General features: G+C 40.8%; 1 protein-coding gene across 8 annotated transcripts in view; it reads left to right on the forward strand.

The window, feature by feature from the left end:
* UBR4 (ubiquitin protein ligase E3 component n-recognin 4) overlaps positions 1–25865 on the forward strand; it is a 127023-nt gene that overhangs the window by 12712 nt on the left and 88446 nt on the right. For all 8 annotated transcript variants that reach the window (XM_027109972.1, XM_027109971.1, XM_027109973.1 and 5 more), the window contains exons 9-29: positions 1326–1450; positions 2063–2122; positions 2223–2413; positions 5738–5837; positions 5973–6110; positions 6573–6690; positions 7566–7753; positions 8672–8831; positions 8950–9035; positions 15067–15236; positions 16499–16781; positions 17418–17553; positions 18506–18585; positions 19086–19214; positions 19946–20128; positions 20266–20388; positions 20482–20711; positions 22038–22159; positions 23154–23251; positions 24699–24856; positions 25629–25838. In XM_027109972.1, coding sequence (XP_026965773.1) covers positions 1326–1450; positions 2063–2122; positions 2223–2413; positions 5738–5837; positions 5973–6110; positions 6573–6690; positions 7566–7753; positions 8672–8831; positions 8950–9035; positions 15067–15236; positions 16499–16781; positions 17418–17553; positions 18506–18585; positions 19086–19214; positions 19946–20128; positions 20266–20388; positions 20482–20711; positions 22038–22159; positions 23154–23251; positions 24699–24856; positions 25629–25838 — 3088 coding nt within the window. The remainder of the gene's footprint in view (positions 1–1325; positions 1451–2062; positions 2123–2222; positions 2414–5737; positions 5838–5972; positions 6111–6572; positions 6691–7565; positions 7754–8671; positions 8832–8949; positions 9036–15066; positions 15237–16498; positions 16782–17417; positions 17554–18505; positions 18586–19085; positions 19215–19945; positions 20129–20265; positions 20389–20481; positions 20712–22037; positions 22160–23153; positions 23252–24698; positions 24857–25628; positions 25839–25865) is intronic.

The following is a 25865-nucleotide window of genomic DNA, read 5'->3' on the forward strand; positions in this document are numbered from 1 at the left end:
GCCACAACAGTGAGAGGCCTGTGTAACGCAAAAAAAAAAAAAAAAAAAAAAAAAATCCTAGTTGTTAAGGGACTTCCCTGGCGGTCCAGCGGTTAGGACTCTGCACTCTCACTGCTGAGGGCACCTGTTCAATCCCTGGTCGGGGATCCGGCCTCAAAATTCTTAGTTGTTTAAAGAGCCCAGATTTGAATTGTTATTGAAATTTGGTCACTTGGAATTTGATTTAAAGAAAGGAATTTGGCCTTGATGTCTTTGAGAAATACTAAGTGTGGGATTGTTTTTTTTCCATCATCTTAAAAATTTTAAAAATATTTTAAAATTAATAATTTCATTTTTAAAGCAGTTTTAAGTTTGCAGAAAAATTGAGCAGTTTGTACAGAGTTCCCATATACTCTCTCTCCATTATATACAGTTTCCCTTATTGTTAACAATTGCATTAATAGGATACATTTGTTGTAATTGATGAACTAATATTGATACATTATTATTAACTGAAGTCCATAGTTTACTATGTTAGGGTTCCTTTTTTGTGTTGTACACTTCTCTGGGTTTTGACAAATGCATAATGTCATGTAACCATCATCGTTGTGTCATAAAAATATTTTCACTGCCCTCCAAATTCCCTGTGTTCCACCTAGTGGTCCTTCTCCCCTGCCCTTAATGCCAGTCCCTAGAATCCACTGATCTTTTACTGTCTCCACAGTTATCTTTTCCAGAATGTCATAGTTAGAATCAACTATGTAGTATGTAGCCTTTTCAGACAGGCTTCTTTTGCTTGCAGGGGGCGGGGGGTTTCAGGACCCCCCCCTGGATACGAAAATCCACAGATGCTCGAAGTCCCTTGTATAAAATGGTGTAGTACAGTCAGCCTCAGCATCTGCAGATTCGGCATCCACCGATTCCACTAGCTGCATCTCCAGATGCGGAACTGGGGATGTGGAGGGCCAGCTGCATGCATTTAAGGGTCCTCTATGTCTTTTTGTGGCTTGGAAGCTCATCTCTTTACTGATGAGTAATATTCCTTGTATCGATATACCACAGCTTGTTCACTGATTCACCTATCAAAGGACATCTTAATTGCTTCCATTTGTTGGCAGTTATGACTAAAGCTACAGTAAATATTTGTGTACAGGTTTTTGTGTGGATGGAAGTTTTCAGCTCATTTGGGTAAATACCTAGGAGTGCGATTGTTGGATTGTATGGTAACACTGTGTTTAGTCTTGCCCTTATGGAATTTACTTTCAGTAATCAAATCATGGAATTGCTTGTAGGTGGGCTGTGTTTTTGTGTTTCACTTTCTTGGAATGTGTGTATCTCTTTTTCAGGTGTGAGTGTGGCGACTTGCATGGCCATCCTTCACGTGGGTAGTGCCCAGCAAGTGCGGACAGGGTCCACGAGCTCCAAAGAAGACGACTATGAGAGTGATGCAGCTACAATTGTCCAAAAATGTGTAAGCTATGCCTCTGGGGACACGGAACCTTGATTATTCAAATAAGGGAATATGGCCAGTTCCACTGTCTTTCTTTTTAGAGGGAAGGGCGTGGAGTGCTCTCCATACCCCTTCCTCTTGGGTAGTAGGTCTGAGAGGTAGGCCTTTAGCTTGTTTATTTGGCAGATTGGTTGGCTCTGCAGGAAACACTGCAACCTTGTGGTGGCAGTGGACTTTGTGGAAGATGAGTCATTCAATCAGCAAATATATATGAGGGCTTACTGTGCTGTGTCAGTGTACTTGCAGTGGAGGCATATGATAGACACAAGACAGTTTCAGATAGTGATACGTGGATTGGATGAACAAATGTGATAGAAAGTGATCTGATGTGGTGCTGGGTGTGTTGCTTTAGATTGGGTGGAGGGGACGCCTCTGAGAAGGTGACATGTGAGCTGAATGAAAAGATGGAGTCAACATCTTATGAAGGTCAAGGAAGGTGTGATGGAATTCTGTCATTGGAAGTGGCTTGAGGATATTGGTGTCTTCAAGCTAAATTGCTTTGGGTAGGATTTAGCATTTGTAATGAACTGTGTCACCTTGCTCAGATTTTTGTGTATGTTTGATATTGGACAGCTTGAAATCTATGACATGATTGGACAAGCGATCAGCAGTTCCCGCCGGGCTGGTGGTGAGGTAAGAAGTCTCTGCTACATTCCTGTCTTATATCTAGTCTGTAAGGTACGTAGCCTGTAAGATCTCTGTTTATATATATTTTTTGTGCCTTTTTCAATAGCACTATCAGAACTTCCAATTGCTGGGTGCCTGGTGTTTGTTAAACAGCCTTTTCCTCATATTGAACCTCAGTCCTACTGCCTTGGCTGATAAGGGGAAAGAGAAAGATCCGCTGGCTGCTCTCCGGGTCAGAGACATCCTTTCTCGTACAAAGGAGGGAGTGGGCTCTCCAAAGCTGGGGCCTGGAAAAGGGTATGTGTCCCCTTGACTGCCGCTCAGGTTTTGTTTTCTTGCCATTTTATATTGATGGGGAGCTAGTGTTAACTCCTCTCATCTCCACAGCAATAGAAAAATTTGCCTCCATCCAATTGAATGTAACTACTAAGAGGATGATCATAGTTTACTGTCTCTACATCATAGCTGTATGATTTTGGGTAAATCACTCATTCTCTCCAATCTTGTTTCCTTCTCTATAAGAGGGAGAAAACATCTGTGTAATACATATTTTAGGACTTCTGTGAGGTTCAAATCAGAAAAAAAATGCTTCTATTTTGTAAAATGGGCTTGTTTGACTTGGGGTTGGTTACTCACTTGTGTGTTTAACCTGTAAAGTGAGGATTCTGTCAGGTCCTCCTGGCTTGCTTCCTGAAACATTTAGTACTGTTTTGATGAAATCTGGACAGAAGCCCTTGCTTGCCAGGAAAGAAGTTAGAGATGTGACTTCTGTGTTGTTCAAGGTTTTATTTTCTAAGCCTAGGCATTTCTTCTTCTTTTTTTTTTTTTTTTTTGCGGTACACGGGGCTCTCACTGTTGTGGCCTCTCCCGTTGCGGAGCACAGGCTCCGGATGCGCAGGCTCAGCGGCCATGGCTCACGGGCCCAGCCGCTCCGCGGCATGTGGGATCTTCCCGAACCGGGGCACAAACCTGTGTCCCCTGCATCGGTAGGCGGACTCTCAACCACTGCGCCACCAGGGAAGCCCTGAGCCTAGGCATTTCTGGATTTTATTTATTTTTTTCAGTCCCTACCATATACCACTAGGCTCTATCCAGCCATTGAGGATAGAGCACTAATCAAAGCAATCTACTTGCCTTTATAGAGTTTATTTTCTAACTGGAGCAACAGTGAACAAACATACTAGTAAGTTCATAATAGATTATCATATATGAGTGTTGTGAAGAAAAATAAGCCAGAACAAGGAGTTAGGGAGTGTCAGGGGCTAGTATTTTAGTTAGCACGGTCAGGAAAGGGCTCTGAGAACAAGGTGTAGAAGTGAAGTGACAGATGAGCCATGCAACTATTTGGGGTAGAATTGTTCAGGTTTTGAGGTGGAAGTATGACTGGCATTTTTAAGGCTCAGCAAGGTCAGTAGGTCTAGAATAGAGAAATCGAGGGAGAGTGGTAGAAAATTCTCTCAGAGAGGTAGTCAGGGCCAGATCACCTAGGGCCAAGTGTAATCTGTAGGTGTTAGAGGGTTTGTGATGGGGGGAGTGACGTGATATGAATTATTAGTGACCGGAGAACCCAGCTGTCCTATGGAGAATACACTGCGGGATCGTAAGACGAGGAGAGAGAACAGTTAGGAGGCTCAAGCCTTACTCCGCACGAGCGATGAGGGGACTCGGAGTGGGTGGTAGTAAAGGCAGGGAGAAAAGGTCATATTGGGATGTTTTGAAGGTACAGCTGACAGGATTTGCTGGTGGCTTGGAGGTTGAGTGTGAAAAATACGACATCAGAATTTTGTGGCATGAGTACCTGGGTTGTGTAATTTACTGAGATAGGGCACACCAGTTTATGAGTAGATTGGATGGCAGGAAGTCAAAGAACTGAACTTAATCTGGGCCATGCTGCTTTTGAGAGGACTGGCAGATCTTTCTGTGAGATGTTGAGTAAGCACTTGTGTATGTGAGTCTGGAGTTCAAGGAGGAAGTCGCATTCTGGACCTCATTCAGCAAATTATTCACTACTTTCTCTATTCCAGGCTCTGTGTTAGTTCTGGAATACTGTGATGAATAAAAAAAAAATAGACACATTCCGAAGAGACAAGAAGTTATTCATGCAAATACATGTCACATTGTATCTAGAGAGTATTATAATAGGGGCTTTTGACCTGGTTAGAGAAATCAAGGCAGGCTTCCCTGAGGAAGTGTTACTGAGCTGAAATCTGAAATAGACATTAGGATGGTAGGAAGTAGACACTAAGCAAAATAGGGAGGTAATTATGTTTCAGGGAGAACAGTAGTTTGTGATATTTGAGCATCTGCATGCTTGGTATTGTAAAGGGAAATGGGAGAATGCCAAAAGGTATATCCTCAGAAGTAGCAGAAACATTTGAAAAATGGCTGTAGTGTCTCGAGACTTAAAAGAATGCAAATACATTGTGTAGGTTGCAAACCATAAGAAAGGAAAAAAATTGCCTGAAATTCTGCCACCCAAATTGGTAAACGTTCTTCCAGACATTTTTCTGTGCTCACATGTTAAACGTACATGTTTATGAAAATAGGATCACTGTTACAAAATATCGTAGACGTGTTTGCAGTCTACGATACGATTATAGATACGATTATAGATTCTATGTTTATAATGACTGATGGTATTCTACCGTATAAATACACCATAGTTAACTAATTAACTTATTGAACACTTATTTAGTGTGCTCCAAATTTCTTGTTTTGATAAACTGTGCTTTGATTAAACCTTCTAAAACATAAATCTTTGTGAACTTGTTCAGTTATCCCCTTGGGGTAGATTTCTAGAAGTGTAATTCTTAGGACAAAGGATATACTTACTTAAAAATTTGAAATGTTTTGCTAAACTGCTCTGATATACATTCCTAGCTGTTGTGCGTGCAAATGCCTCTTCCCCAGGTCCTGTTTGACAGTGGGAGTCATTAATCTTCATGTTTGCTAATCTGAGGAGAAAGATATTACTGTATAGCTCTTATTTGTATTTCGTTGGTTACTAGTGTGATTGTGATCATTTTCACACTGTCTATATCCTTTGCCCCAGTTTTCTCTTTGGTATTTGTCCTTTCTTATTGATTTACATGAGCTCATTGTATATTAGATATACTAACCCTTTGTCGTGTGGTCGTTTGGAGAGAAAGAGAAAGTTTTACTCAGATTTAATGTAAACCTTTGTTTTTATTCTCTTTGGTTTGTGTCCAGATATTTTGTAAAAGTTGCTGATTTTTAACCTTTTCTTCTCAAAAGAATGACTTTTTAAAGATTCAACCAACATTTAAATATTAGTGTCTTCACATGACCCAATAGCTTTGAATTGATAGTTTAAATTCCAAAATTTCATGGATTTGGAAGAATTTCTTCTAGTCCTGAAGTTCTTCAACTGAATGAAGCCTGTGGATCCTTAGGCAGTGTGTAGATGGGCTTCAGGGAGGTTGTGAGCTTCTGAAATTATATGCAAATTTTATGTGTTTTTGCAATATTTTTTTCCCCCTGGAGAAAGGTCCATAGATTCTGAAGTGGGTGTAGGACCTCAAAATGGCAAGATCTGTGGTTTCTGAAATTGTAATTTGTTGTGAGTTGTTAACGTTTGTGTTTCCTTTTTGCTTTGTGTAGGCATCAGGGATTTGGGGTGCTCTCAGTAATATTGGCAAACCATGCCGTCAAGCTGTTGACTTCTCTCTTTCAAGACCTGCAAGTGGAGGCTCTGCACAAGGTGAGGACTTGTCTTCAGAACCAGCATATTGACTGTTGGCTCCCCTTCTGGCTAAGCTCGCTTGAGCCATCAGATCAGGTGGTCATTTCCTGCCAAGTCCTGACCTTAATTCTCTTTTCATGTCGTTACCTTCAGGGTTGGGAGGCAGATGGTCCCCCTGCTGTCCTGAGCATTATGGCCCAGAGTACCTCCATACAGAGGATTCAACGGCTGATAGACTCTGTCCCACTGACAAACCTGCTGTTGACATTACTCTCAACTTCCTACAGAAAGGTGGGTGGGGTCATGCCATTGATAATTTGGAAGATCTTCTCATATAACCTCCTCAAAATGAATGAGACTGACTGTGTGCCATGATCTTCATAAAGTCATAATTTGTGGTAATGGTTTTGAAGATGAGAAAAACTCTTAAATGGTTTCAAACATTTGAACTAGTTATTGTCAGCACTGTGGTCCATATGGCTACTTGGTGATTTGTGACAGTGGGCGTGCTGAAGCAAAAACATGGAGGACACTATGGAAACGTTCCTTTTTCAGTTCTGGTCCAGATCTCTGGTTTTGGAGTGCTTCTATAGGATAAGGCTATGAGAGTCCTGGAGGTAGCTATTAGGAGAAATACTTCTTGGATTTAGAGAAAAGAAGACACGGAGAAGACCTTTCATGTGGCAAATGGGACGAGGTAGGATGGCTTCATTTTTGTGATCATCAATTACAGAAACCTCGCTATTTTCCTAGGCATGTGTCCTGCAGCGTCAGAGGAAGGGCTCTATGAGCAGCGATGCCAGCGCCTCTACTGACTCAAACACCTACTACGAGGATGATTTCAGCAGCACGGAGGAGGACAGCAGCCAAGGTAGACGCCCCTCTTTGCTGTCTCCCAGGGGATAAGCTATAGGGTGCAGCAGCAAGTGTCCCTAGGAGCTTCCTGTAGCTTCCTAGTCACTGTGCTTTCACCTGCCCGGCATGGATCTTGACTGCATGTGCACTGAAAGGCGACATGTTATTCAAGAGTAAGCGGAGCTGTTGAAGATGAGTGATTAAAACTGCCGTCAGCAAAGCCCAGATTGCTTTTCGTTGCTTTCCTTCCGCAATCAGAATACATCTCAGTTGTTCATATTTCTTTTTGTGCTGACTCATTTTGGGAACTCTGCTCTGAGCTTTCCCAGTGAAACTCAAAAGGAAGGCTGTATGTGAGGTGTTGGGTTTGGCTGACGTCATAGATGTGTGGCTTGGGGAAACAGAGAGAAAGAAATGCCAGACTGCTGTGGTGAACAACAGGGCAACACCAACATTCCCTCCTGCCTTGGTTTGGAGAGGGACTGAATAAGATAAATATCTCAGATTCTTTCTAACCAGGTTTGTGGGAGCAGTGTACAGAATTGCCAAAGGTACGATTCTTATCTGGGAGCTTACAGTTGGTAGACAAGTAAAACTCTGCTACTGAGAATGTTTGGCTTGCCGGTGAAATAAAATGAGGTGGTTTCTCTTCCTCCATTGGGTTCCTTTAAAAAAAATACTGGTTTTATTGAGGTATAATTTACATACAATAAAATACTCCCATTTTGCATATACATTTAGATGAGTTTTGACAAGTTTATGCAGCAGTGTAACTACCACCATGATCTACAAACCTTGTGTTCCTTTTGACTCAGGCACTTTTACGAAGCAGATGTACTAAAAATTTTTTAAAAACGTGTTGTTTTTGTTACATTTCTCTTTCCCTGTTAGATGATGACAGTGAGCCTATTCTGGGGCAGTGGTTTGAAGAGACCATCTCCCCCAGTAAAGAGAAAGTGGCACCTCCGCCTCCTCCCCCACCCCCTCCGCTGGAGAGCTCACCTCGAGTTAAAAGCCCCAGTAAGCAGGCCTCTGGTGAGAAGGGCAACATTTTGGCTAGTCGCAAAGATCCTGAGTTGGTAAGAGTGGATTTCTGAGGTTAAGGGGGGAGGGAGAAATGGGGAGAAGGGGTGTGAAAAGCAGATCATTTGAACAAAAACATTTTGTAGGTTGGATAACTAATGTTTAAAGATATTTTTACTTAGGACATAAATGTATTGATTATATTTGATTAAATAACTCTTATGCTCTTGGTGTTGTTTCTCTTATTGAGGGTTAGTAACATAGCCTTTGGAGTTAGATAGAATCTACCCCTTACTGGCTTTATGGGTTTGGGCAAGAAACTGAATTTCTCCAAGCCTCAGTTTTGTCTCCTGTTGTATGGGAGTGATTGTACCTCTTCTAAGAGTGTTGTGAAGAATTAAAGAGCCCTTAGCCTAGGTCTGGTACATCGTGACTGCTAACTATTTGTTCAACTGGTATTTATTAATGATGTACTGTGTGTCAGCAGCCCCTCTTCTGAAGCTCTGTCAGTAAATAAGGCATATTACAGTCTTTGCTTTCATACAACTTAGTCTAGTCAAGGACGTGGATAGAAATTTCATTTTAATAGAGAAATAAAGAACTGGGAATTCCAAGCATGTATAATGACAATATAGGCTTCAGAATTGAATATATCAATAATATCTTAGAGCTGGACAAATACAGGACCTTAGAAGAATGAAATAAAAGAGTTAATCTCTTTGGAAATCCTGTCATGCAATATTACCTGAAGTCTATTGTATTAAATTGGCATACCCTTTTCTGTAACTAGTAGAATCACATGGGAGAGACTATTATAACTTGGTCCCACTGTAGGTGATTTAAAATCTGATTTTTTAATTCATTGTGTTTATTGCATGAGACCTATGGGCATATTTTATTTTCTGTTTGTATTCAGGATTTGTAGGAGCTCTGGGCTTATGAACCTGCAATGAGCTTTTCTGTGTTCTTTTTAGTTCTTAGGTCTGGCTTCCAACATTTTGAACTTCATCACCTCTTCCATGCTGAACTCTCGGAATAATTTTATCCGAAACTATCTGAGTGTATCTCTTTCAGAAAACCATATGGCCACCCTGGCCAGTATCATTAAGGAGGTGGACAAAGATGGACTCAAGGGTCAGTAGACAGGATATGTGCCTGGTGGATTTTTTCCTAGTGGTGTTTGACTGTTGGCAGCATGGTGCGATGCAGCAGTTAGATGCTTGAATAATTGGTTTTTCCATTTGTCTTCAAGGCGCATCAGATGAAGAGTTTGCTGCCGCTCTCTATCACTTCAACCACTCTCTGGTAACTTCTGACCTTCAGTCACCTAACCTGCAGGTTTGTGTGCGCTACAACTGTTTAGGCCAAGAGCTCTCTACATCTGTACTCAGTAGGCTGCACTTGTTTCTATTGCTAAGGAAAAGTTTATCATGGGATCCCCTCCCTGCAAAGAGTGTTGAGAGACTATCCTAGTATATCCCTCTGCCTTAATTAGGATGATTTTGAGAAAAAAAAAAATGTGTCCTTTATCCCTGAGTCACTTAGTAAGCTTAAAGAAAAGGAAAAACAACAAAAACAACTCCTGATGACTATGCTAGTACAAAAGTAAATAGACAACAGAGCATTTTATAAAAAAAAAAAAAGAATGGCCAACAAACATAGGAAATGTTCAGCATCGTTAGTAATCTAAGAAAGGTAAATTAAAACACGTGTCTTAAAGGATCAACCAAATTACAGGAGATGGATGCTCTCATATACGCTCTTACTTGCAAACCCACCACCAAAATAAAGTCTAGGATCTTGATTGTGGTTGTCTAAACATTGTGGCTTTCTTTCCTCACTGAAGTAGTGGATATCTGGAATCCTAAATCTTAAATTCCTCATTTCATTAGTTTCATATATGTATTTGTTTTTGCATTTAAGGAATACTTTAAAATTGACTGTTTTTAGCAATGACATCATGTTCTGTGTAATTTTTTTCACTTAATATTGTTTAGTACTTTATTGCCAGAATTCATCTTTACTGTTGCATATTTCGTAGTTTTTGTTTTGACTGCTATATGATATTCCATCGTGTTTGTGACTATACCAATTTATTCATCTCCCTTCCGCTCCTGCTGATGGACATTTGGGTTGTGTCAGTCAGGTTTTATTGCTATGATCTTTCTTGTATGTGTCCCCTGTACGTACCCTGTTACAAGTGAGTCTCTTGGGAATATAAGTTGGAGTAGAATTGACAGGTTGTGGAGTATGTGACCTTAAGCAGATAATGCCAAACTGCTCTCTGTAGAAGCTGCACCACGTCTTACTCTCACCAGTAGTGCGTCAGGGATACGTGGATTCATATTCTCTCCCAACATTTGGCGACGTCATAGTCTGATGATAACGTGGTCAAAGTTAGTGGTTCTCAATCTTTAGTGTATATAAGGATTCCTGGGGAATTTTTTAAAACTGCAGATTGCTAGATACTGTGACCACTCACCCTCCCGCCCCCCGCATCAACCCCAGTAGAATTTAATTTGGTAAATCTCCAATAATTTGCCCTAAGATTGTTTTGAAAATTTTTTTGTCACTCTTAAGATTATTTCAGTGGATTCTCAGAATCAAAACACAATTCAGGGGCTTGCACTTGCCGCCAAAGGGACAAAATCCAGGAACCTGTTTCAAGAGGTTAAAATTGATTCTCACAATCCCAAACTATTTGAGAAATTCTTAAACATTTCTTTTGTTGTTTAAAAAGATAATTATAGGGCTTCCCTGGTGGCGCAGTGGTTGAGAGTCCGCCTGCCAATGCAGGGGACATGGGTTGGTGCCCCGGTCTGGGAAGATCCCACATGCCGCGGAGCGGCTGTGCCCGTGAGCCATGGCCACTGGGCCTGCGCGTCCGGAGCCTGTGCTCCGCAACGGGAGAGGCCACAACAGTGAGAGGCCCGCGTACTGCTAAAGAAAAAAAAAAAGATAATTATAAAATCTATTTATACTTACCTACTGTTACATGAAAAAATTTTTTTTGGCAGGAAAGGGAATATATAGAGTAGAAAAGTTGTTGACCTGTCTAAGGTGAAGAGAAGGAAATGTTTCAGTTAGTATATTGCCTGCAGCACCTTCTCAGACTATAGGGTCAGGGCGTCCTGCCAAAATTATCAGCTGCTTGCCCAGATTTGAGCAAGGAGGGAGGTTTCAAAGTTCATAGATGTGGCCTTTTCTTGTCTAAACTTGTCCAAATAATGGGGAAGAAATATTTTTCTCTAGAGAACAGGATTCTTAAGACTCCTGTAATGATATTACCCTCTTTAGCATTTAAAAATAATTACAGACCTTGTGTGGACATGCAACCTGGCTGCCTATAGCTACTGACTCTGCAGAGGAAATCCTCAGATATCCTTTTTCAGTCCATTTCCAAACATGGAACTTTAAATTGTTCCCCCACATTTCATAGCTATGAAGGATAGTCAGTGCAATCTATCTGCTGTTGAGTTCCCCTACCTTGGATATTGTTTCTTTGGAGTAATGTGCAAAGCTGCCTTAGCCAAGGTGCCTGACTTAGGTTGCAAGACACAGACAGTGCAATAAAATATATTTGACAGTAAAATGTATTTTGTTACTATTATTACTTAATATTATATTTAACATTGTATATAACATTGCAATAACTTAATAATACTATTACTGTGGTGATCCAGGTTCATAAATAAGTATTCATTGACACTTAACTATATGCCGGGTACTGTTATAGGGACTGAAGAAATAAAGATGACTTGAGTTAGCATGGGATCATGAGAAAGGGGAGATAGGGTGTGGATAAAGGACCTATTGTAGAGATCATGGGAAATTATTTGAATGAGGTGAAGGACAAGGAAAGGAAGGAATTCAAGATATTGCCTAAATTTAAAACCCTTGAAACCCAAATGAGACTAGAAGGATGCTGTTGTCTTTAATAGAAATAGGGAGGTCAAGAAGGAGAGTTGGTTTGGGGGTAGATGGAGTGATACTGAATACTCAGTGGTTCATTCTTCTAGGTTTAAGTCAACTCAGAGATTGTATTTACTCATGAGTCACATTTATTTATTTTTTCAGGTTTCTTTAAAAAAATTTTTTTTTAAATTGAAGTATAGTTGATTTACAGTGTTGTGTTAATTACTGCTGTACAGCAGAGTGATTCAGTTATACACATATATACATTCTTTTTTTTATATTCTTTTCCATTATGGTTTATCGTAAGATTGAATATAGTTCTCTGTACTATAGAGTAGGACCTTGTTGTTTACCCATTCTATATATAAAAGGTTACATCTGCTAACCCCAGCCTCCCACTTCATCCCTCCCCCAACCTCCTCCCCCTTGGCAGCCACCACTCTGTTCTCTATGTCCGTGATTCTGTTTCTGTTTCATAGATAGGTTCATTTGTGTCATATTTTAGATTCCACATATAAGTGATATCATATGGTATGTGGTGGTCTCTTTTTGACTTACTTCACATAGTATGATAATCTCTAGTTGCATCCATGTTGCTGCAAATGGCATTATTTCATTCATTTTTATGGCTGAGTAGTATTCCATTGTATATGTGTAGCACAGCTTCTTTATCCATTCATCTGTCGGTGGACATTTAAGTTGTTTCCATCTCTTGGCTACTGTGAATAGTGCTGCTGTGAACGTAGGGGTGCATGTATCTTTTTGAATTATAGTTTTGTCTGGATATATGCCCAGGAGTAGGATCATATGGTAATTCTATTTTTAGTTTTCCGGGGAACCTCCATACTGTTTTCTACAGTGGCTGCACCAACTTAAATTCTCAAGGGTCACTTGTTTAGTTCACATTTTCTCAGAATGATCCTTTGGGTTCTTCAGGTACATGAGGCACAATTTGCCATTTTTCTCTCTGTTTATAAAAACAAACAGGTCAGTGTCAGCTCTTCAACATGACTTTTAGTCCCATTTAGTAGGCTAGCCATAGAGTCATCGTGCGGTCAAGAAAACTGTATACCTGAGTGTGAGGCGCTCCTTTAAAGAAGGAGTAAGCTGAAGGCAATTAGCAGAGGCATCATCTATGTGATTATATTGTTTCCTTTGTCAGTATGTTGAATTTTATAGCCCTTTCAATCAAATGAGAAAAACAGTTTATATATTATCAGTGTTTTTAGTTTAAATAGTCACCATTACTACTATTGAAGAAAATATCATTAAATACGATGACATTTTGAGGTGCCAGTGGGATGAAGATGTCTAGAAAATAGTTGGAAATGTGAGTCTGAAATTTAGGAGTTAAGAAATTAACATTGATAATGCAGCTTTGGGGATTATCCATTAAGAGGCCATTGTTGAAGTGATGAGATACAATGAGATGGATTGGGGATAGCAAGAGCGACGAAGGCTGAGGCTGAAACCTCAGGAATGCCAGCATTGAGGAGGGGAGGAAAGGTAGCCGGAGGGTGGCAAGGAATGGGTCAGGCCAGGGTTTTGCTGTGCTGTGGCTCAGTTTCACTACTTCAGAAGTCAGTTCTTCCTTAGCGCTAATAAGAGTTTGAGTGGTAGGGAAAAATAGGTTCCAGAGGAATGTTAGCTCGTTTCTTAAGGTTCTGAGGCCTAAATAAACTGACCTAAAGACACAAATAACTGACATGAAACAAAAACTCACTTAAAAAAGTGTGTAAATAACTTTATAAGGAATATACATTAATCATAATCCTTCCACGAAATTCATGATTTTAATTTTTCCATGTTTCCTTCTAGTCCCTGTCTGTATAGTGGCATAGTTTTACAGTTATTATCAGAACATTGATATGTCCCTTGGTTTCTGCTTTTTCAAATTTTACTATCATATATGTAATGTAATATATATAGAGTATGTTATTTTGTTTACCTTGGTCTTTACAGTTGCCACCATTATGGCTGCATGTCCCTTGATTTGATTTTTTTATTATTATAGTAATGCTCCAGTTAACACTTCTGACATAGCTCAGGCATGTTTATTTTTTTTTTTTGAATTGTTTTCTTGAGTCAGGAATTGAGAAGTTAGTCATTATGGCTGTGTTGAGCATAGTGATGAAGAATGTAGGTTTTAGAGATAAACCTTGCTTCGTCACTTGGTAATCTTGTGGCTTTGGTCATGTTCTTAAGCCACTCTGAGCTCTGTTTTCCATATCAGTGAAGTGGCGCACACCCCTGACGTTGTAGCTCTGAGCATTTAGTGTGACGGTCTCTGTACAACAGTTAGCCTATGGTAACCCCCCATTACCTGGGAACTACTCACGATATCTGTGACTTTTTGAATGCCTTCGAGGAATAGGGTCCTCTAGGATTTTTTTTTTAAAAATACATTTATTTATTTTTTAATTTTTGTCTGCATTGGGTCTTCCTTGCTGCGTGCGGGCTTTCTCTGATTGCGGTGAGCGGGGGCTACTCTTTGTTGCGGTGAGCGGGCTTCTCATTGCGGTGCCTTCTCTTGTTGCGGAGCACAGGCTCTAGTCACGTGGGCTTCAGTAGTTGGGGCTCGTGGGCTCTAGAGCGCAGGCTCAGTAGTTGTGGCGCATGGGCTTAGTTGCTCCGCGGTATGTGAGAGCTTCCTGGACCAGGGCTCAAACCCGTGTCCCCTGCCTTGGCAGGCAGATTCTTAACCACTGCACCACCAGGGAAGTCCCTCGCTGGGATGTTTTATAAGAATATAATTTAATTTGGCAGACTTCAAAATTTATCCTGTATCCTGAGGTAACCGTGATTTGTGTTTTCTGAAGCCAAGTGAGAAAGCAGGCTTTTGTCTGGTTTTCCATTGGCATCCTGCTCAGCTTGTGTGTGTATTTGAGGAGATAAGTTGCAGCTTAGGTAACTAAGCTGAAAGTAAAGCTCATTTGAAAGACATGCCACAACTGGAGGCAAAGACAACCCTGATTAATTCTAGATGCCTTGATATCTTAGAGGCAAAATTTCTCTGCTAATACTATTAATAGACGTTGTTGGACTTATAAGTTGTTGGAAATCCCCCTTTGGATTGTTGTTTGTGGCATGTAACTGATTATAAAAGAAAAATGTTAGCTATTGCAGTTGTTGAAGTTTTCTTTCAAAGGCACAGTATCCATTGGAAACTTATCATGATTCTGCTGTCTCCATGCACGTCTTCTTTTTGGGAACCCCATTTCTGACACTAATTAACTATAGTTGTTAATGGGGTTAGATTAGTAATTTTTCCTTTATATTTTCCTCATGTGTGAATGACCTTTTGCAAACTGCTTCTGAATTTGAATTTCTGTGTCTTCCTTTCTTTAAAGTATTCCTTTCAGTGTTAAAAAGTAACATTAGAGAGCATTAGTAACCTGTTGACTTCATCCCCTGCCTTTTTCCCTAATGGTCTCTTGTATGTCTTTCATGTTAGAATACACTGTTGCAGCAGCTGGGAGTGGCTCCTTTTTCTGAGGGCCCTTGGCCCTCGTACATTCATCCTCAAAGCCTGTCTGTGCTTTCACGCCTCCTGCTCATCTGGCAACATAAAGCCGGTGCTCAAGGTGACCCTGACGTCCCTGAATGCCTTAAAGTTTGGGACAGGTAAGGTAGCTTAAATAGAAGCCCCACGGAGAAGGCTGCTTTTTAAAATTTGTTTGACTTATTTGTAGTTCATCTGTGGCTCTGGGATGGTACTCTGATGATAAATTTAAAGTGGCAAGGGTGGAGGAGTGTGTTTCCGATGGGATTTGAGAGGAGTTGTGCTGTTTAAGAAACAGAAGTATATAAACTACAGTCTGGAAATAGAATCTTCCTTTAGCACATGGGGGATTTGGGTGCAATTATGAGATAGAACCTGAATCCTGAACGTAACCAATTTTATCCTGACCTGGATTTTTTGGAAAGAGAGGGGACAGGGAAGCCAACTCTGTCTTTGGTTATTTTGCTTTCAACGTGAAACCACTTAGAGTGACTTGCAGTCTTTTTTGGACAACTTTTAAAGAATTTTTTTACTTGGGGGAAGCTCACATTAATCATCTAAATCCTCTTTAGATGGACCTATATTTGCCATTTTTGTTTACATGGTTGGGAGTCTTCAAAGCAGTTTGTTTTCCTAAACGGCTTTGTTTTCCTCTTCACCCTTCTAGGATCAAATAGCTCTAATGCTGGATTTGAGAAATTGTAAACCCCCTTGAATGCCAGATATGCACTATATTTTTCCTGGTGGAATCTTGCAAAAAGGCCGGAGGGTGGGGGCCTGGGGGAGATGGGGAGCGAAACCCTTATTAAAATACAAATCTCTTTCCTAATAGCCAAAGGCAGTGGAAATAGTTGGCTACATTCATTCCTTTTTTGCATAAAAGCTTTTCTCACAAATTCTCTGAATAGTACAGTTTTTTCATTGCTTTTTAAGTGCATGGAGTTAATTTTGACTGTTATCATGCAGTGATTTTTAACCTGTAGTATAAATTCTCAAAACGAGAATTAAACTATAGAATCAAATCATAGGGAAAAAGTAACTGAATTGCTTCTATCTGCCCGGATTTCTTAATTTAAAAAAAAAAGCTGCTTTTTGGAGAACTTGTAATTCTTTTCAGAATTGTCAGGAAAGGCAGCGTGGGGGTTACCACCACTGTGGCCGCGGTTAATGTTGCCGAAGGGTCTTGAAAATGTGTTCGTGGCCAAATCTGGCTTTTTTGTAGCCAAGATTTAGTTTTTATCTTCTCATTACATGTAGCTTCTTGTCTTCCTTAATTCGTCATCTTAATTTAAGAAGTTGGACTCTTCCGGCATTGGACATTGTCACTCTTGGGGGATGTTCTGACTTTTCCTTACCAGACATGTTCTCCTTTCCTCTGTGGTAGGTTTTTGTCAACAATGAAGCAGAATGCCTTGCAAGGGGTGGTGCCCGGTGAGACGGAGGATTTGAATGTAGAACACCTGCAGCTGCTTCTCCTCATTTTCCACAACTTCTCTGAGAAAGGCCGGCGGGACATATTGACCCTTTTTGTGCAGATCATCCAGGAGTTGAGTGCCAACATGGATGCCCAGACGCGCTCTGTGCCTCTCATCCTGGCTCGCCTGCTTTTGATCTTTGATTATCTGCTCCATCAGTACTCTAAAGCCCCTGTGTATCTGTTTGAGCAGGTACAGATGAACACGTTCTTCTTTGCTTTACAGCTGTTAGTGAGAGCGTAGTTATTCTCAGGTTACCATGCTCCAAACCAAAATGACCTTACTTTAGGGTTTAGGTGTTCATTGCGGTGTGTTTGATTAGCCTTAGGTGACCCCTGGGACTTGTGTCTTTGCACCCACAGTATATGTTTAGCCAGAAACGATAAATGTAGATTATTTGATTTGATGCATTTGTTAAAATTGGCTCATAGGCTCTGTTCACAGGTGTCCTTCTTTGAACTACTCCACTTTACCTGTGTCGAGCACAGTGCCATGTGTGTCGGGCCTCAGTTAGTATTTACTAGCGGTTGAATGATGGTCGAGCAGTAAATTTTATGGGTTAGTAAACTCCTTTGTTGCAGGGATCCAAAATGAGGATGGAAGGGCCACTTAAGAATTCAGCGTTTCTTCAGATGTTTCATTGAGCACTATTCCCTTTATACTCCAGCAAAAAGATGTTTCCCAAAAGAAGTCACAGTAAAATCTAAAATTTTGTTTTGGTTTATAAGTTTCCCAAACTTTGCTGTACCGATCTAATGTCAAGCCTGGAGTGAGAAGCAGAATGATGACTGTGTATCTTTCTTAATTTGAGCATTTGTGTTTTAAAAGGTGCAACATAACCTGCTTAGTCCGCCTTTTGGGTGGGTGAATGGATCCCAGGACAGCAACAGCCGCCGGGCGACCACTCCTCTCTATCATGGGTTCAAAGAAGTAGAAGAAAACTGGTCTAAGCATTTTTCATCAGGTCAGAAAGAAGATTGTCAATAAAAAACTGACTTGCTGATTTTCATTGGAGGGGTTGAATTTGGAGCTTGGGGCATCCTTGAGGATCTTTGGTCATCGGTTTAGTCTCCTTCCTGTGGGTGGCAGATACCTAGAGATTCAACACTCTTGCGGAAACAGACTCTCTCATATCCTGCATCTATTTAAAAGCAAAAAACATTGAGACATGAGAATTAGGAATCCTCTGGCCATAGAGTGCAGTATATGTATTCCTGCCACACTGGGTGATTGAATTAATTTTCCCTTAGGGACATGGTTCTAACCCACAGGCTAATTTCTTTGGGTCAGGGTCTTCAGACAGTGGGAGCTGTGACATTCTCTCCAGTGTTTCTCACGTAGCAGTGGTCCATACTTTTCAGAAGGTGCCTCTTGTGTTCATTTTAGCATGTGTTCGCTTTCATCTGAGGATTGTTAGATGTAAAGTGTATTTGGTGGAAACGTTTATCAAGCTCTAGTATGAATTTATTATCATTGGAATCTCTTAGTAGTTAGTCCCTTTGATATTGGGGAAACAGCATTTAAGTTTAAGGCAGTCAGTCTAATGATACAAGTTTGATACAATCATCAAGTTTGTTGATTAACTTGATGATTATAGAGCAGAAGTTCACTCCCAGAGCAGAAGTTTTCAACTGGGGATGATTGTGCTCCCCATCCCCAAAGGGGCCCTGGGGCCATGTCTGGAGACATTTGGTTGTCACAACTGGGAGGGTGCTACTGGCAATCAATGGATAGAAGGCAGGATGGTGCTAAACATAGGACAGTTTCCCACAGCAGAGAATGATCTGGCCCAGAATGTCAATGTGTAGTGCCAAGGTTGGGAAACCCTGGTCCAAAGTGTTTTCTTAGTTTTTATGTTTCATATTTGTTAGACTTGAGAATGAAACCATTCTTTCAGTAAGCACATTGCTTTTCAGATACTGTCCCGCAACCCAGATTCTACTGTGTCCTGTCGCCAGAAGCCTCAGAGGATGATTTGAACCGACTTGATTCTGTGGTACCAGGAATTTAAAAATCCCATTTTACATGTTGGTTAGGTGTTCTCCACCAAAATGAGTCTATCAGGGGAAAGGGAATGACTTAACTTTTTGTAATGAGGGAATTTGGTCTGTATTAGGATTTGAGTTTATTCTAAAAGGAAAGTGTTGTTTTGAGATTTATTCACTGGGCTCCAGTTTGGCGGTAGGGGATGTCCTTCCTGGCGGTTGACACCTCTGATATATTATTCCTGAAGACTATCTCTGTTAGCATTTTCACATGCAGCTATTTTAATGGACAAAATAGTTGCCTCATTCTAAAGCCTGCACTTGTGTGCTCACAATAATCCATAAACTGAGTTGGTCCCTAAGTGGGAATCATGCTGCAATGAGAAATTAATAACTATATTTGGAGTGAGCTATTTTGTCAATCCTGAGTTTAAGTGGTAGTGTATGGGTAGTAGGAAAAAGATACTTCAAAAAATAAGAAAAAACGATTGTCTTTTTTTCTTGAAATTAGGCATGTGATGTTCTTTACTCCAAGCTTGTCAAGTATGATGAGCTCTACATTGCACTGACATCCCTGCTGGCGGCTGGATCCCAGCTTGATACAGTCAGGAGAAAGGAAAACAAGAATGTAACAGCCCTGGTAAGACCGTGGAAACCTGGGCTAATTAAGAAGAGTTTGGGATATGTTTGATGATTGGGTAGCAGTCTACCAGAAATTTCCTTCTGGCATCTAGCAGTTTATTGGATATATGTTTGCAAAACTGACTAGATACTTCATTATTTCTGTCTAGTTTGGGTGGTTATGTTCACCTTAGAGATAATTTTTTGTCATTTTTGCATTTTTTTGCTAACACTTAGAAGAATGTGACTTTGAGAGTAAGCGTCTCCTAAGTTCTGTATCTCCTGTGAATGCTGGTTGTTGTATGATATTGAAAGCCTCACACTTGAGCTTTTCCTGTGGTCCTGTGAATGTGTCTCGTGCCTGTAGAGCTCATAACAGCAGTTAAGGCCACAGAAAGGGCCAGCTGATTGCGGGCGTGCTGAGGAGAATGTCTTGCTCTCTTTCAGTTACTTGGTGAATTACTGGGGAGCCAAAGTTGTCTCAGAATTGCTTTCTTGGCCTGTGAAATGTGCAGAATATGGAACAAGTTTTATATAGATATAAAATGTGCGTTTTACCATTTTCTGCTTTGGGTGTATTCTCTAGAAAGACCTGGTGAGCAGACTTGAGAGCCAAATCTCAGTTGAAGGTTGGGACTCCACCCAGTTCTGCTTTGAAAATTGAATTTGGAACAATTCTTACAGTTAGGGAGCTGTTGAGGCAATACCAAAAGCTTCTCCCTCTGTGACTGCTCTTTTTGCTTCTTTCAGGAGGCCTGTGCCCTTCAATATTACTTCCTGATACTCTGGAGGATTCTAGGGATTTTGCCACCATCAAAGACTTACATGAACCAGCTGGCCGTGAACTCACCAGAGATGAGTGAATGTGACATCCTACACACTCTGCGGTGGTCTTCCCGCCTCCGGATCAGCTCCTATGTCAACTGGATAAAGGTACCACAAGGCTTGCTGCTATGGAGTATTCAAAGCCAACATACTCTAATTCTAGGAACTTTTAAATTTAAGGCTAATGAAAGCCTTAGACACTGTCTGTATTGATCTCCTGAACACTTTTTTCTTGCTGTAAATAGGACCACCTTATCAAACAGGGAATGAAGGCTGAACATGCTGGTTCTCTCCTAGAACTGGCATCAAGCAAGTGCAGCTCAGTGAAATACGACGTTGAAATTGTAGAGGAATACTTTGCTCGACAGGTATGGAAGTTGGGGGTCCATAATGATAGAACTTGACTTATGCCACAGTTTTTTTTTTGCTACAACTAATTAATATCTTGTGTATCTTTAAAGATCTCGTCCTTCTGTAGCATCGACTGTACCACCATCTTGCAGCTCCATGAAGTTCCCAGTCTGCAGTCCATCTACACCCTCGATGCTGCTATCTCGAAGGTCCAGGTCTCTCTGGATGAACATTTTTCTAAGATGGCTGCCGAGACCGATCCTCATAAGTCATCTGAGATCACCAAGAACCTGCTTCCAGCCACACTGCAGCTCATTGACACCTACGCATCATTCACTAGGTGTGATGGGCTGCCTGCCCAGAGATGTCGGGGATGGGGGAATGCAGATGCTTGGGTGGTTTACTTTCATCTTTAAATATTTTCTAGCATTTTTTTGTAGGGTGCAAAGAAAGATAATGTAATTTTTCCAAACACTATCATTTCTGTTATTTACTAAGATGAAGCTCTTTAAATTTCATGGTATGTAGGTAGAGAAAAAATTTTCTTAATGAGTTAGAGAGTATTTTTAAAAAATATTCATTTATTTATTTGGTTGCGCCGGGTCTTAGTTGCGGCAGGTGGGCTCCTTAGTTGTGGCGTGCGAACTCTTAGTTGCAGCATGCATGTGGGGTCTAGTTCCCTGACCAGGATCGAACCCGGGCCCCCTGCATTGGGAGCACAGAGTCTTAACTACTGCACTACCAGGGAAATCCCCTAGAGAGTATTTTGAAACCCAGCCCTTTCTGTAATAAAGATTGCAAATTACACACCCTGTAGACTTGCTTTGTTTATTCTGCATGATGTTTAAATATTTTAGAATTCATTTATAAAAATCGGGAATTTATTCACAAGTCAAGATTTCTGGTTTTTCTTCCTTTGGAAGAACTGGCAAAACTGGGCGTGTCTTCCCACCTGACAGTGACAAACTGCAGCTAAGGACTGGCTGCTTCTCGTTAGCCATTCTCACTGGGCCCCTTTAAGCTCATTTACTTTATCTGGTCCCTGTAGGATTTCACTGTTCAGTTCCTGTTTTATGGGGCGTTGATGGTGAAAGGGACTTAGATCGTTGTAAAACTTAACTAATGTCTTAGTGTGAATGCTTTGCAGTAGACAGAGGACTATTGCTTGAGGCAAAATTTTTGAACGAATATGAGCAATAAACTTGAATGACAAGTGAGAGTGTTTGCTACATGTCAAGTACTTTTCTAGGTGTTGGGGGTACAGTGGTAGCAAAGCTGACCGAGTCACTGCCCTCTGAGAGTGTCTAGGCTCTAATCTGGCCCATCAGGCTAAGACTTTCTAAACTGAGCTGTTAATACATGTTCCTGGCAAATAAGTTTAGGAAGTGCTTTTTTTAAAAAAGAAAAAATAATACTTCTCAGAGCCTTTAATACATACATTGCCAGTCTTCTGAGGCCAGGAAGAGTGTGGTAGATATGTCCTGGAAATTGAGTTTTGTAAGCATTTCAGAGGATGGCATATTCTTTGGGAAACAATTACCCATTGTAATTCTTAGGAGACCCAACTGAGATAAAGGTTTTTCGATTTGTCTAGGGTTAGTTTTTCCTAACCAAAATGGCACTAGATTCCTTCAGCTTTGACATAACCCCCTATTTTTTTCTCCAGAGCCTATTTGCTGCAGAACTTTAATGAGGAGGGATCCACTGAAAAACCTTCCCAGGAGAAATTGCATGGCTTTGCTGCTGTTTTGGCTATTGGCTCTAGTAGGTGCAAGGCGAACACTCTGGGTAAGTGAATGTGCTTTTGAATAAGACTGTTAACACTAGTATGACTAGTAGTGCTATTTTTCTCCCTTTGTACCTGTCTACTGCATTTATCATTTATTGGAATCTTTCTGAGTGTCAAGCATTGACATAGGTTTATCTGTTTTGATCTTCACAGTAACCTCATTAGGTAAGTTTTGTTATTATCCCCCATTACTCATTAGGAAATTGAGGCTTAGAGAAGTTATTTGCCCAAATCCTACATCTTGCAAGTGGCAGAGCTGGGATCCAAACCAAGATAACTTGATTCCAAGGCATTAGGCTATTTCGCTGTTGGCAAAGACCTTTGTTCTTTTCATTTATAGAGATTAGGAAAACTAGCAAGCTACCGCTTAGTGCTTGGGAGAACTTCTTCCTTGTGTTCGGAATGATCTAATCGAAATTTAGGTTGGGGAATCAAAAGGACTTGAGCAGGATTGGAGTTAAGTGCAATAGTTACCCTTTAAAATTTACAGGCATTTGTGTATTCCTGAATTTCAAGCTTCAGGGACCGTTTTAATGTTCAGATATTCTCACTTTTAGAAATTTAATTCCATTACTTCTTTGAATACTGTTCTTAATGTGCATTAATGATCCCTGCCCTCAAGATTTGTGTTAAGTAGAAAAGAGATCAAAGTGATACCTATTCATAGAAGGTCTAGATGTTTAATAGTGACTTGTAGTGACTTGCTCTCACTTTGCATCTTTTATTCAGTTGTCTTCTTTACTTGCAAGGTTAGAAAGTGAATACAATGGGAAATGAAAACCTTACAGTTGAGATTGTTAGCTGTTAAGCAATTAGCAAGTTCTTGGACATAGTGCTGCTACTGAAATAAATATCCATCTAAGCTATCTTAGTAATTATTTTGACAGCCCGGGCTGTGGTGTGTTTCTCTCTGCATTTGGGCTTGGCTTTTAAAATGCTGCGCGTCATTCTTTCTCTCTTACGATGACTCCTTGTCCTTTCTGTCTCCTCCAGGTCCAACACTGGTTCAGAATTTACCATCTTCGGTGCAGGCTGTGTGTGAATCCTGGAACAACATCAACACCAATGAGTTTCCAAACATTGGATCCTGGGTGAGCGTCTGTCTGTTCCCAGGAGTAGAAATTAGGAGCACTGTTCTGTTCTGTGTTCTCTTCTTACTCTTTAGGCTTAAACTAGCTACCAAGAGATCTTAATATGCTGCAGTAGTACTTGCTATGGCTGAATCAATAATCAAGGCCTTGAATTACTCAAATGGTACTCATATGATCATTTTGCTAAGAATAAGAAGTCTGTTACTGGGTTATAGAATAACTGCTTTATTACAGTGGACCCTTGAACAATACAGGGTTGAACAGCATGGGTCCACTTACACATGATTTTTTTCACTAAATATGGACTGCAGTACTAAATGATCTGTGGTTGGTTGAATCTGTGGCTGTGGAACTGCACATATGGGGGGCTGACTATAAAGTTGTAAATGGATTTTTGACTGCACAGTCAGCACCCCTAACCCCTGTGGTACTTAAGGGTCAACTACTAGGAGCCTCAGTTTCTTCATCTGCTAAATACTGGGATGTAAAGATTAAGGATATTAAATGTAAAGTGCTTAGCACATTATCTCTGACATGAGTTCTCAGTAAATGTTAACCGTTTCTTTTCCTTTTTAGGTTATATGTCAAGAGCCTGCTCCTTTTGTCATACATAATTTTATGGGGTAGCTTTTAAGTTCTCTAGGCTTTTGGAAGGCTGTTGAGTCCTCTGTTAGTTTCCTTGATCTTTCTGTGTGCTCTACTCAGATTACCTCTATTAACAGATTATTGCGTTATTACAGTTCTTTGGAAAAGCCAAGTGTTATAATCTAGTTATCCCTGCTTTGTAATCGTGACCTCTGTTTACATCACCCAGAGCTATAGTGCAAGGATAATTAAGATATTTGTAATGTGGACCCAGATGCATTGTAAAATCCAGATCTTTCTCAGTTACTAGAGGCAAACAAACATAGTTTTAATGTTAAATATAATACATTCTAATTATTTGAAAAGTGGTATTGGGTATCTTAACTATGTACTAACTAAATTTTAGCTTAACTTTTTTTTTTTTTTTTTGCGGTTCGCGGGCCTCCCACTGTTGTGGCCTCTCCCGGAGCACAGGCTCCGGACGTGCAGGCTCAGCGGCCATGGCTCACGGGCCCAGCTGCTCCACGGCATGTGGGATCTTCCCGGACCGGGGCACGAACCCGTGTCCCCTGCATCTGCAGGCGGACTCTCAACCACTGCGCCACTACGGAAGCCCTTAGCTTAACTTTAACTTTTAAATTTTAACTCGACTTTGTGCTAATTAAAATTCGTTAACTGTTTCCTTTACTCCACCCCACTTTCCTTCCCAGGATGAATAAGAGTGTATACTGAATAGAGTCATTGTCTGTAAATCTCAATGGGGTCTTCGGTTATGTCATCATGGTTTATTTTTTCTCACGTAAGAGTTTGGTCCTGGGAGATAGATGGTCTATCTGTTGATGTCTGCTTTGCCTCCTTTCAGCGCAATGCCTTTGCCAATGACACCATCCCTTCTGAGAGTTACATCAGTGCTGTGCAGGCCGCTCACCTGGGGACTCTTTGTGGCCAGAGTCTGCCCCTGGCTGCTTCGCTGAAGCACACCCTCCTCTCACTGGTCAGGTTGACTGGAGATCTTATAGTGTGAGTACCTTTTACGTAGCCCTAAGTGCTCTCCACTCCTGTATTCTGTCACAGCTAAGGGAAGACAATGAGAATTTTAATAACTGCATAATAATACTTTTTTTGCCTGCTATAGCAGAGAGAGCCTGTTGCCTTAGAGTATGAACGTTTACCTAGAATGATTTTTGGCTTAGATGTGAAGGGCAGCCGAGTACCTCCCCCCTCCTTCTGTGTAGTATGTTTCAGAAAAGGCATGCTGGTTTTAAACCATATTGTGATTTGGAGGTACTCTGGGTTTAAGTTTCAAGGTGACAATGATGTATTTGAAGTCGTGCTTCTCCAGATTCGTTGCGGAAGTTAGATGCTGCCATCGTGGAGACTAAGGGCAGGCCAGTGGAGGGACTATTTTGTTTTCCTGTACATAGGTCACGGGTAAAGTCCTATATCTCATTGCCTTAAAAGTGATCCAGAGTCCTGGGAATTCTTCTAGAAAGGTTGTCTGGGAGGGTTACTAGTTTAGGTTTCAGTTAATTTTCTTTTCTAAATATTATAAAATACATCTTATAGTATTAATTTAACATCTTAATAAGTGAACTTTTCATATGGAAATGATTTTAACTTCTGATATGATAATGAGAAAGGAGACCATGAAGTTGCATGATTATACCTATGTAAAAAACAACTATCAAAGGAAAAAAGCCCTTCTCACTAAATGAGTAGATTGCCCTCTCCTCCCCTCGCAGCTTTTGAGAGGAGTATATTCACTAATTTGGTTCTGTTTTCTTTGCTGAAGTTGGTCCGATGAGATGAACCCGCCACAGGTAATTCGGACCCTGCTTCCCCTTCTTCTGGAGTCGAGCACTGAGAGTGTCGCTGAGATCAGTAGCAACTCTCTGGAGCGCATCTTGGGCCCTGCAGAGTCTGATGAGTTCTTGGCTCGCGTTTATGAGAAACTAATCACTGGCTGTTACAACATTCTGGCTAATCATGCAGATCCCAATAGGTGAGCCTGATTGGGGAGAAGCCTCCG

The sequence above is a fragment of the Aethalodelphis obliquidens genome, unplaced genomic scaffold, assembly GCF_003676395.1.
Source record: "Aethalodelphis obliquidens isolate GAN/ISIS:26980383/991018 unplaced genomic scaffold, ASM367639v1 scaffold9, whole genome shotgun sequence".
Taxonomy (NCBI): Eukaryota; Metazoa; Chordata; class Mammalia; order Artiodactyla; family Delphinidae; genus Aethalodelphis; species Aethalodelphis obliquidens.